The sequence below is a fragment of the Medicago sativa genome, chromosome 4, assembly GCF_051527215.1.
Source record: "Medicago sativa cultivar Bolivia chromosome 4, Bolivia_mono, whole genome shotgun sequence".
Classification (NCBI taxonomy): domain Eukaryota; kingdom Viridiplantae; phylum Streptophyta; class Magnoliopsida; order Fabales; family Fabaceae; genus Medicago; species Medicago sativa.
In genome coordinates, this window is record NC_140752.1 from 11,117,463 (window position 1) to 11,130,603 (window position 13,141).

At 34.9% G+C, this 13,141-nt stretch overlaps 1 protein-coding gene and 1 pseudogene across 2 annotated transcripts; both read right to left on the reverse strand.

Annotated features, from left to right (window-relative positions):
* Nucleotides 1-428: 428 nt before the first annotated feature.
* Nucleotides 429-6,548, reverse strand: LOC146926275 (disease resistance protein RUN1-like; annotated as a pseudogene). The gene is made up of 6 exons (XR_015034081.1): nt 6,401-6,548; nt 4,252-5,097; nt 3,735-4,043; nt 1,898-2,713; nt 937-1,505; nt 429-652 (listed from the first exon to the last, which is right to left on the reverse strand). The product of XR_015034081.1 is annotated as a disease resistance protein RUN1-like (transcript).
* Nucleotides 6,549-8,229: 1,681 nt separating this feature from the next.
* On the reverse strand, nt 8,230-13,026 carry LOC146926276 (small ribosomal subunit protein eS4). Its single transcript, XM_085758670.1, has 5 exons — nt 12,964-13,026; nt 11,555-11,632; nt 11,278-11,458; nt 11,070-11,167; nt 8,230-8,885 (listed from the first exon to the last, which is right to left on the reverse strand). The coding sequence occupies exons 1-5, from the start codon at nt 12,964-12,966 to the stop codon at nt 8,451-8,453; spliced, it is 795 nt and encodes a 264-aa protein (XP_085614796.1). The 5' UTR covers nt 12,967-13,026; the 3' UTR covers nt 8,230-8,450.
* Between the last annotated feature and the right edge of the window lie 115 nt (nt 13,027-13,141).

The window sequence follows — 13,141 nt, forward strand, 5'->3', positions numbered from 1 at the left end:
TTTGGAACCTACACAATACAGCAAAACCAAATTCCACCAATCAAAAATAGAATTCTCAATGAAAGAATCTTGGCACACCAATCAAAAGCATGCATGTTAAACAAAACAGTTATTTCTTCTTAATACATAGTACGGCATGATAATGCAATTCTTTTCTCCCAGAAAGCATTATAGTTTATATTTTTAGAAAAAATTCACAATTCCTTTCTTTTAAGATGAGTACTGGTCTTTATCAAAATTGAATGTTTTAATTTTATTAAAAGCAATAATTAAACAATGAGATAACTAACAAATACGGAGTACATTTTTTCGTGAGTAAATGCAGCAGAGGGAAAACTATACCGAAGACTTGAACTGAATTCTTCTTGAAGCATTTTGTCCCAAATTGTCTGCATTTTTAATGCTTTCACTTAAAACATGGCTGATTTCCATTTGCAAATACTGTTTAAGTATACAATTAATTTAGTTGATTAATCATCACGTATCCTGGCTTCCTTATCTTACTCTCCTTAGAGCATTAGGATCAGGGCTTCCCAATCAAGCTCACGTTGGACGTCTGTGAAACCAAGATCCACGCCAACTTGACTTTCCTAGGCACCACATGCTTCAGCAATAAGAGGATTAGTAGCCACCATGAGTATACGCATAAAACCTGTAATTCACAGTCGGAAACTATAATTCATCAATCAGCCACAACTAGCAGCACAAATACAAGGTTTACAGGCACCATGAGAATTAAATTCATAAACCCCCAAAATGATCTTTTAAAATTGTAGAATTAAGAAAAATTCACAGAATCTCTCTGTGAAATGATAGACTGTCTGTCATTTTAGTCCACAGAGCTATCATTTGAATTTCTCTTATTTCGGGGGATTAACTTAACAGCGCAGGAAAATTGCAGGACCAAACTGGCGATTAACTCAAATTAAATATTACCTGGCAATTATATCACGTCTTTCATCTTCAGTCAAGTTTTCTTATTTTCTGTTTTTGATTGAAATCTTCTGCCAGCTCTACTTGAAGAGTGATCCTCTTGGCAGGACATTCATTTTCATCACCATCACCAACAAGAACATTCTTATCTGGAGTATGACATTGCCCCAAATTTTCGCCAACTGGTTCATCATATATGAGATAAACTGCTGTCTTCATCACAATAAAACTGTTCCCAAAAACAACAACAATCTCGACTTTGTCACCAGGTTCCATATTTGATACTACTCTCTGCCACTCCTCATTTTCAAAGGTGGCGAACGCCTCTCTCTTATAGAGCTGAATGTGCTCTTCGTGTGATTTATCACCAACACATTTTTGAGTCCATCTGATGTTATGTTATCTGCGCTTGAAGAATAGACAAAGCACATCATTGTCTTCAAGTTATGCCCTTTCACTTGAGGAACTATAAAAATTACAGAAGAACCTTCATAATTGAAGGCTAGTCAATTTGGATAATTATCACCAGGGAGCGAGAAACCACCACATGACTTGACAATCGTATTCTGTAAACCGTGAAAGTAGGCTCAAAATTGTACTAATATATTAATATCACATTATCATTTATTCAACAATGAAAGATGTAACCTTCCTCATAACATAATCATTTTTATCAGTAAAAAAATATGATCATCTGACAGTGTTCTGAAGTAAAAATTGTGCTTAGCCCCCCCTCCTGAAACGACTCTGCTGCAATGGATGGCAGAGGGGGTCCGTAGTACCCAAAGAAATGAAGTGGTCCAGTAGCCGAGAAGGGGACTAGAAGTGCCAACTACTACACCACAATACACTCGGCTCTTCACATATAATTGGTATTATCAAAAATAATTCAACAACCAGAACTATAAGACTTTAAGTGCTCATCTATTTTTATACGAAACTTACTGTTCTAATATTTTATATATAAAAATGTAACAAATATATCGACAGCTTGGCAATTCATTCCCATTCGAATTAGAAGAGACCTCAGGGATTTTTTAGTTTCTGAAACGTGACTTGACCACAACATTCAATTAATTTAGAAGTCTCTAAAACTGATACTTGTGATGTAGTTGCAGTTGATTCCAATTCCTTAGAATTCTTTGCACTTAAAGCATCCAAAATTGCATCTCGTGAAAGTTGAAGTTCTGAGCCGCACTCTACCAAAAGACTAAGAACCTTTCTAAGGACCTCGGAAATAGATGACAGACAGTGGGAACTACTTCTTGATGGATCTAAAGAAATAAGAGATGACATGCCAGCAGGTGTTTGAACTAAGGATGAGAGATTATTTGTTAGTGACATCCAAGACCGAATGATCGAAGGAAATACTTCATGTGAAAATCCTTTATAGCCACACAAGGAAATATATCCAATTGTTTTTTACCTTGTTAGTGAAAAGGGCACTTCTGTTATTGCAGTGTCATCTGCAATCAAAGTGGTTAAAGATTCCATTTGTTCCAAGTCCTCTTCCAATTTGTTAATAATTAAACAGCCATAGAATAAGAGTTCTCAGAGATTTCAACGTATACATGGTTCTTGGAAGGTTAGGAAGGCTAATACAGTCTTTCAAATTTATCATGAGACCTTTATGGAGATGTCCAGTGGTATGGGAAACCTCAGACAGCCTTGGACAATCTTTGAGTATTAGCTTTTCAAGATTAGGCATGTTTGAAAAATCTGGGGTCTGTACTAAACAATGAGAATGACTAAGATTGAGAAATTTTAGATTCTCCAGCCTCTGCAAGAACAAAAATGTAAGAAGAGAACTTAGGTAGGAAGCTTAAATAAATATATAAATAAAGGATAATACTAGTTTGTACGAAAGGAAAAAGCAACGAAAGCAAAGAATAACACTAAGAATGACCCATGATTTCTGCTAATTGTCTTAATTGTATTAATTTATTATTAAAATAAATATATATAATTGTCAGTTTGCGTTGTATCGTGTGTTTCGTGGGTTTATCTCTCGTACTAAATAGCAATACTCATAAATAAAATCAGTTGCAATTATGACTAACCTTTAGTGGCAAGTAAAATAGTGTCATTGACTCATAGTTTTTAATACCGATATAAAATGGTTAAGTGTTACTTTTTCGTTCAAAACCATCCAACCAAGGCTACATTTCCGAATGTAATGATCCATGTATGAGCATTCTAATGAGAATTTAAAAGTATGGGATGACAAATAGGTTTTAAATTTAAATTGAAAGCTTCTTTAGTCAAATAGTCAAAGATTGCAATCCTTTCCTTTGCAATGTTTTTACGATATCAAAGTTTTTGAATACGAAATATACTAAATATAACTCGTTTGATCGGGTACTCTCCTGAAAATTTCATGTTGATTCATGCTTTCTGTAAATCTTAACACTATCATCCAATAATGAAATAACAAATTATAAGAGAAGTTCCATTATCATGACCATTTCATACCTTTTCATAGGAAAACTGATTTTTTTATAAAGCACTAAAACATTGGATAAGAGGTAAAAAAAAAAAAGTTTTATACTTGGAAGTTAATCAAATTTAAACCCATCTCCCAATTCATTTAAGTTTTAGATGTTTTAAATTTTTTTATTTTAAAATTTAGTGGAACTAATGTTTCGTTAAAATAATAAGCTTTACAATTTAGACATTTTGAAAAATTTCACTGAAGGTACTGGCAGAATTAGAAAGGTTGAGAAACAGATGAAAACTGTCTACATAAAAATGAAAATTGAAAACAATTCATAAAATGCAAAAATTTAACTAAAAATTAATACCTGCATCTCCTTCCACAAAAATTTGATATTGCTGTTTTCTAGCTCAATGGAAACTAAATTTCTTTGGTAAAAATCTGCAGGAATGAATGTTAAAGGAAATCCGTTCCAACACAGCCATCTCAAATTTCTTGAAAGATATTTAAAATCTCCATCAAGTTGTACACCAGCAAGATGAAGCAATCTGAGTTTCTTCATGTTCTCAAATGCTTTGGTACTAAAACATTTTGCATTAGCTGCCAACTTCAAAACTAGTCCCTCAACAGCTTGTGCACCCTGTGAAACACTTAGGATATGAGGCAGAAAAAAAAACTTGTGATGAAACCAAACAATTTTACTGGAAGCACAAAACGATTAACATCCAAACTAATATTCAAAGCTTTTGTGATAATCAACAGAATAGATGAATGTTGACAGCTAGTTCATATATGTTTGTTTTGCATCTTTAAGCTTTAGATGTTTTAAATCTAGAATAAAAGAAAAAGTACAAGAGGTTCCTACATTTTGTTCTGACAAATACATCATGAACATCCTCATGAAACCATAACCTGCTACGCTTCTCGAGTTTCTTTGGTGATTTCTCACGGATGATCTCTCTTCCCATATCTCGTAGCAAATCATGCATTTCAAGCTTGTTTTTATCATCAACAGTTACAAGGCTTCGCTCAACAAGGACACTTATTCCGATTTCTGCAAAAAGACCACAACCATTTAATATATCCATAACATCATTTCGGTCCATCCCAATAAAGAAAAAAGCTATGTCAAGGAATATGCCTCTCTCGATATCATCATTTAAACCATCATAGCTTATTTTCAACTTCTTTTGCACTTGATCATTGGGAATTCTCGAGTTTCTCCAATACACACTCCCATTTTGTTACCTGTCTATCAAACAAGTAGGACCCAAGGACTTCCAGAGCCAGCGGCAGTCCCCCACAATACTCGACAACATTTCTGGAAATTTGAGAAAAAATTTCGCTTGGACTCACTTTCTTGAATGCATGCCAACTAAAAAGCTCAAGAGACTCACTTTCATCCATTTTCCATTATGTATACTTGGTTAACTCTATCCCCTCTAATTATTTGCTTATCTCTGGTTGTGATGATTATTCTACTCCCTGAACCAAACCATTTGCGACCAACTTTATTGTAAACAAATTTTGCAATAGTTGTTTTACCAATGCCTCCCATACCCCACATCCCTAGTAGTAGAACATCATTTGAAAATGAGGTGTCCAGTAGTTGAATCATATCTAGCACTCGAGATTCGACTCTAACTGGATGATCAGCAATGAACAAGTCTGTCTTGTCAAGCAAATGTGTAACTTTTTCAACAATATCCTTGATATCCTCACTTTCATTCCTATTAAAAAAAAATAAACCAATGAAAAATGCATATTTATTTATTATGCATATTTAAGTTTGCGTATGTGCCAAAAGTAAATGGCAAGTTTGCGTAAGAAAAGTATAATTGTATATGTGGATGTGGAAGTTGAATTGTTTCCAAAAACTTGCAAAGAATCAGGAAGTGTTGTCCAGTAGCTTATTCATAAACAAATTATAGGTGCAATTATCATTTAGTACATTGACACCATGGCAAGAAATCGGAGATTTAAAATAAAAGCTTAAGATGTCAACTATATGTCACATATTAAGCAAACAGGGAATGATTCTTTCACACGCACAAGAGTATTTATGCAGAACTAGGACACTTTAGAAGAAAAGAAAGAAAATACAAAGGAACTTAATATAAACAAAAGGTCAAAACTCAAAGGGATGTAAATGGCCAACGAGCTATGAAGCACGTACACTCTTCGGATTAGGTGTGTCCTGGTGTCGGACAGGTGTCGGTGTCCGAACCGACACGACACCGACACACAATATGATAGAACTAGTACAATGACTTTTTTGTTGGCCAAGTCTGTATATTTCACTTTAGTTTAATGACATTCTGTTACTTCATTGTATATTGAAACTTGTGAAGATCATGTTCCATTTGGTTGAATAGATAGCAAGTCATCATGGAACCATGTTCACAATATATATCGTATTAGATAACTCTATGTGTGTGTTTTTCCCATTTTCTTTTAATTGTTTACTTTTTTCACAATAAAGTTCATCCATTTGTTTGCAACAACAACCAAGTTTTATCTCACTAAGTAGGGTTGGCTACATAGATCAAACAACGCCGTAATATTGTACTAAATCTCAATCCAACTCATTAACTAATGATCTTTGTTAATAGTTTCTTTTAAAGTTTTTATAGGTTTTCCTCTGTGTTTGGTGATTTGACTACCCTTCATCTGATCTACTCCCCTTATTACAAAATCTACAGGTATTTTTCTACATGCCAAAACCACCTTAGTCGAGTCTCCACTATCTTTTCTACGATAGGTGTTATGATCATATTTTGTCTAGTCTTACCACACATCCAACGCAACATCCTCATCTTTACTACACTTATTATAACATTAGCTTCTATTACTACCTGCAGCTCTTTTTTTTTGTTGAATACTAACAATAGTTGAAGTTTTGAGTGGCTGGATCCTTGGCCACTTGATGCTAATTAGTAAGATTCCTTGACACAAAAATGAAAACTTTTGTACATACTAGAAAGAATATAAATTAAACAAGGTTGTTATTGTATCTAATTTTGAAGGGAGTACCTGGGATTTGACATCACTGTGGACCTGCATAGTTCTTAGAGAAGACGGTAACAGAAATTCTAGAACCATGGATCCCTTGCAGTAATGATGTTGAGATGTAATCTCCTCTTTGAAGCGAGTGATCGTCCTTGAAAAAGGTGAATCCGGTGTTTCGAATAGAATCATAAAACTGTGAAGTGAAAGATGTACGTGTATCTTCGCCTCTGAAACTTAATAATACGTCGTGTTTGATTCCACTGTCTGGAATATCTTCATCAGAAAAGGAAGTTGTTGAGGAAGCCATAGATGGATGTATGATTTTTGGTTTCGAGATCGATCTATATGGATTTTGGATGTACTTTTCAATTACTGTTCAAAGACTTTCTGCAGAAGAACTTGATCCTATGTTTAGATCTGTTCAGATTAAATTACCTACCCAGAATATTCGTTGACTTTTTTTTTACTACTACAGAAATTATACTGATATATTTGTTTTTTTTTTTTTCAAATTATTTAGTGATTAAAAATTCACAAAGTTGGAATTTCGAGTTTAAACTCCCTTAATACATATTGTAATGTTCCTTAATTTTTATTATTTTAATTTTGTGTTAATCGAAGTTTGATCAGTAGTTTTTAGGGTTGAAATCCTGACAAAAATAAAAAACTAACATAACAGTTGTACTATCATTAGAAAGAAAAAAAAACTCTTTTTTTAATTCTTTTATTTTATTTTTTCAATACCAAGAAAAAAAAACTCTTTTTTTAATTCTTTTATTTTATTTTTTCAATACCATTAAGTGAAGGATAATTTACAAGTTAACTCGTAATTTCTCTTTTTCATGCAATATAACATTTTTAATTTGTGTGAAATTGTCAAAATGAATTATAATTGACAAGTACCGTCAATCTGACCAATTTCGATACTTGTGCGGAGTCCAAACTCATCAATAAAAACGACAAGGACGACAAAACATTTCACTTATAAGGAAGAAATAAACTAAAAATGTGGAACGCAAGTGATGAATTTGTAGAAGTCCAACTAAGATATGACCCCACCAAGACCACGAAGATTGGGGTTGGATCTCTCGGAAAGCGTTGTGTTTTAACCAAACTTTGTTAGTTTCATGCTACTTGACCAATAAACACTTGTGAGACTGTTTTGGAAAATTTATGAAAATAACTTCATACTTATAAGATGTTTTCACCTTGTTTTAATAAGCTCTATGAAATAGTTTATGAAAACAACTTATGCAAAATTCATTAGTTTAACTTTATTTTACCTTTTGTTATTGAAATAATACATCAAATTTGAAGTTTTGATGAAATTATAATGGAATCGTTGAAAATCAAACACACATTTAAACTATCTTTAAATGAGCGAGCATAAAAAACTCAATTTAAGGAACTTAATTTGTGCGCTTAAAATATATAAAAGACTAGGAGCGGTGGTTCATTTTATTTATTAAGTTTGAACTACTTGTCATTAACTATTTTTTGGACGCTCAAGCTTTAGGCATAGTGAGATTTGGTAAAGAGGAATGCTATCTAACACTCACTTTTGAACACTCTAACACTCACTTTTATTGGATGAAATCAATATATGTCCCACCATTTTGTATGAGTTCTATTTCCAAAGTGTAGACCACAATGATTTAAACCAGTATGATAGTGAGTATTAGAGAGATTGTTCAAAACAAAGTAGTGCTAGTACTGCTCATCGACAAAAAGATGATATTTTGTCGAAGATATTATGTCCAGTGAGACATCTCAATATGCAGCTATAGCCCCTAATAACATGCTTTCAATTCCTTAACCATAGTTTGTACAACGGATCAAAACCATGTTAAACATCACGCAACGGAATACAAAATTTAGAAGAAAATAATAGGATGAAGAACATGTCACCATAATATTTGTAAAGGCAATTAAACTGAAATAGCACGAAGACAGTTCAGAATTGCACTTAGTACAATGAAAATAAAAAAAAAATAAAAAAAAAGGGAAATATGCTCAGTCACTTCACCAAAAAAAAAACCTCCCAGTCAACAAAAATGCAATTTGATCAAAAAATTTAAGCAGCAGTTACATTTTGAGCAGCCTGCCTCTTTCTAGCCTCTTCAATAACAGTCAACTTGATGCCTTTTCCCTTGGGAAGAGATACCCAAGGCTTTGTTCCCTTGCCAATAGTAAACACATTGCCCAACCGAGTGGCAAACTCATGACCACTTGCATCCTGAACATGGATAGTCTCAAAAGTTCCCTTATGTTTCTCTCTGTTCTTGATGACGCCAACACGACCTCTATTCCTTCCTCCGGTAACCATGACAACATTCCCCACATCAAACTTGATAAAATCAGTGATCTTGTTGTTTTCAAGGTCAAGCTTGATGGTGTCATTGGCCTTAATTAGTGGATCTGGATAGCGGATGGTGCGACCATCATAGGTGTTCAGATAGGGAATGCCCTTCTGTCCGAATTGAACAGATCGAACTTTGCAGAGCTTAAACTGCCAAAATGAAAGAATATAAGAAAACAGAAGCAAAGAACAATTGAAATATAGTTATGGTAAGGATCAGCTAGTATCTCAAAAGACTTGCTTGTAAAAATATTATTTCCTGTATGCATCTGTCTGACATTAGTATTTTGAGAACTGAGAACCCTTGAAGACTTGTACCCTATGAAGTACAAATACTGACACAGACACGACATGGACAATGACATGCACACAATGATAATAACTTGAGTAAAAGTTGTATGTCACGTCCACAACTTATTTAATGAAGGATATGAGATCTTACCAGACTCTAACAGGTTAGACATCAGAGAGGAGGACCGAAACTATAACTATTATCGCCGGATTCAGGAGCACGAGGTGAAAGAAGCGTTGAAAAGGATGAGTAATGGCAAGGCAGTTGGGCCGGACAACATACCTATTGAAGTGTGGAAAAGTCTTGGCGATAGAGGAATTGGGTGGCTCACAAAACTTTTCAACGAGATTATGAGGACGAAGAAAATGCCGGACGAGTGGAGAAGAAGCACCTTAATTCCAATCTATAAGAACAAGGGGGATATACAAGATTGCGCGAATTATAGGGGAATTAAGCTAATGAGTCATACCATGAAGTTATGGGAAAGGGTAATTGAGCGAAGACTAAGAAAAGAGACTCACGTTACGGATAACCAATTTGGTTTTATGCCTGGGAGGTCGACTATGGAAGCGATCTACTTACTTCGACGCGTGATGGAGCGATATCGGACGGATAAAAAAGACTTGCACTTAGTTTTCATTGATTTGGAGAAGGCGTATGATAGAGTACCTAGAGAGATTTTGTGGAAAGCCCTGGAGAAGAAAGGGGTGAGGATTGCCTATATTAGAGCTATCCAGGATATGTATGAGGGGGCTTCGACTAGTGTGAGGACGCAGGATGGGGATACCGGAGATTTTCCCATAACAATAGGACTGCACCAAGGGTCAACCCTAAGTCCTTATCTTTTTACTTTAGTTTTGGATGTACTGACGGAACACATCCAAGAGTTAGCACCGAGATGTATGCTTTTTGCAGATGATGTAGTCTTGCTTGGTGAGTCGAGGGAGGAGTTAAACGGGAGGCTAGAGACTTGGAGGCAAGCCTTAGAAGCGTACGGTTTCCGCCTGAGTAGAAACAAGACGGAATATATGGAATGTAACTTCAGTAAAAGGAGAAGTGGGTCTACCTTAGAGGTGAAAGTTGGAGATCATATCATACCCCAAGTTACACGGTTTAGATATCTTGGGTCCGTAGTACAAAATGACGGAGAAATAGAAGCTGATGTACATCATCGTATTCAAGCTGGGTGGTTGAAATGGAGAAGAGCCTCAGGTGTTTTGTGCGATAAGAAAGTACCACTTAAGCTGAAAGGAAAGTTCTATCGGACAGCAGTCAGACCGGCAATGTTGTATGGTACGGAGTGTTGGGCGATTAAGAGCCAACACGAGAGTAAAGTAAGCGTAGCGGAGATGAGGATGTTGCGTTGGATGAGTGGTAAGACTAGACATGATAGGATTAGGAATGACATCATTAGAGAGAGAGTGGGGGTAGCACCTATAGTAGAAAAGTTGGTAGAAAATAGGCTTAGATGGTTTGGACATGTAGAGAGAAGGCCCGTAGACGCCGTGGTAAGAAGAGTAGATCAAATGGCGGAGAGTCAGGTTAAAAGAGGTAGAGGAAGACCTAAGAAAACTATTAGAGAAACCATTAGAAAAGATTTAGAGGTCAATGAGTTGGATCCAAATATGGTCTTTGATAGAACATTATGGTGGCATTTGATCCATGTAGCCGACCCCACTTAGTGGGATAAGGCGTTGTTGTTGTTGTTGTTTGTTGTTGTTGTTGTAAAAGTTGTATGTCACGTGTGTCAATGTCGTATCAAACACAGACGCATGTCACGTGTCTGGACAAGTCTTGGATCTAAAGTGTCGGTGCTACATAACATATCCTTAAAAAGATCTTAACTTACGGATACAAGTCATTCGTCTATAGTCGGTCATACACTCCCTTAAGCAGTGTGTGAGTGAGTGACGATATGCATTGTTAAACAGGGTGTGATATATAATAGATAAAGCACAAATTTACTGCAAAAAAAAAAAAATACAAGGGGCAATTTCATTATTAGAGTTGAAATTAGAGAGATAGTGAAGGACAAGACAAACCTTTGCCTCATCATCCCTGACAGAGTGGAGACGGAACCGACCCTTGGTGTCATACAGAAGACGGAAGTTTTCATTTGTTTTAGGAATAGAAACAACATCTGGTCAAATCAAGAAATTAGAAAAAAATTAATCAGTGGGAAATGCAAAACCAAAAGCCTACTTAGAAATTTAACAACACTGGGGGAATCAAGTTTGAAAATGCACATACCCATGAAACCAGCGGGATATGTCTTGTCTGTCCTAACCTTGCCATCAACAAGAACATGACGCTGCATCAAGATGGCAATAACTTCTCTGTATGTTAGAGCATATTTCAGTCTGTTTCGCAGGATGAGGATCAAAGGAAGGCACTCCCTTGACTTGTGGGGTCCAGATGATGGCTTTGGTGCCTGCACATCCAAACCAATTGAGCATATGAATTCAAATGGAACATACAAATAAACACAGGTAATATAATTCAGATGAAGTGTGGAAAATGGTCATACAAAGGCTCCACCAAGTTTGTCAAGCATCCAATGTTTTGGAGCATTGAGTCTCTTCAAGTGTTTCTTCAACCCTCTTGCCTGAAATATATTAGAGTAGTTATAAATTAGAATATGAGGTTATATTTAAAGATGTTCTATATTCCTAACAATTACAGAAAGCCAATGAAAACATTGTTACAAAAAGTTAAAAAAAATCATAAAATGTATCATAAAATCTAGGGAGAGCGTAGTTAGTAGAGAGATCAAAAGAGAGCATTGAAAACACCAAAGCTAAAGAATACAAGCCATATATGAGGTCAAATAAGAAACAAAACTAATACTTGATTTACTATGTACATAATTCTCATCAACAGCAAACAAAATAATTGAAAAAAAGCAAGAACAACTAAGAAACTAACATATCCCCATCCCTAGGACATAAAGATGAGCTCGATTTTAAAAAAAAAAAAAAAATTATCACTCTTTCATTGAAAACATTTATGGATGCAATCCCATGTCAAGAACATATAACTATTTATATGATTAAACAACACAATTTTAGAAAACATGGACTTAAATATCCATCCTTCTGAAGTTCTAAAATCTCAAAGTATCCTAGGTATTGAGACTTCCAAACATACCCAAACTCACTGAAACATAAAAAACCAAGATTGCATTTCAAAAATCAAGAAATCTTTATGGTGTCATTTGATCCATGTAGTCAACCCCATATACTCTCTCCATCCCAAAATAATAAACCTTGTTTGACAATGTGCACTATTCACATAATATACTTGGACCATATTTTTTTTTTTTTTTACTATTATATAAAGATAAATTGTAGCATATAAGATGTTGTATTTGTCGAGATGAATATTTCGAATGGATAGTAGTAATTAAAAATATTAAATGTCAAAATTGCGCATGGGCATGTGTGAAACAGTCTAATTATTCTGGAACAAAGGGAGTAGTAGTATAAGGCTTGCTTGTTGTCTGTGAAACACAAACATAGACACCCGACACGACACAAAAAGACGGCATAATCCAATCCAATGTAATTTCATGTGTGAGTGTCTGAAATATCAGACACTAACAATGACACATGGACGCTAACATGTGTTAGACACCGGACACATCTTCAATCAGAAGGTAGGAGGGTTGTTGTTATATTAAAAGCATCTACCAACAGTTGAAAACATGCATGCAGGAAAATGACCTTCCAACAACACTATTCAGTTCCATATGTTATAACATAACATGACTAATTTAAATACCACTTTCCATCAAACCTTTTTTTTTATTGAAAAACATGCACGTTAATGTTATCATCAACTTATACATTTCTTTCAATAAAAACCTAATAAGCACAATGCAGCTACAACAACAATAATAAAATGAACTGAGAAATTGAAGAGCAAAAGGTAACGAACCATGTTGGAGTCTTGTGCTGAATCTGATCAGAGCTGAAGACAAAACCCTATTCTATCAACTGTGTTAATTTGATTTGTATTTGTATGGTTTATAACGGAGCTCCGTAACCCGTTTTGTATGGATCGTTTTAGAGTTGGCCCATAATCATTTATTTATCATTTTACTATCACAACCAAT

What these genes read in the sequence shown, in the direction of transcription:
- LOC146926276 (XM_085758670.1), bottom strand. An exon ending in ATATCCCGCTGGTTTCATGG is followed by an intron (nt 11,168 to 11,277) that starts GTATGTGCATTT and finishes TGATTTGACCAG; the next exon opens with ATGTTGTTTCTATTCCTAAA. An exon ending in TCAGGGATGATGAGGCAAAG is followed by an intron (nt 8,886 to 11,069) that starts GTTTGTCTTGTC and finishes TCATTTTGGCAG; the next exon opens with TTTAAGCTCTGCAAAGTTCG.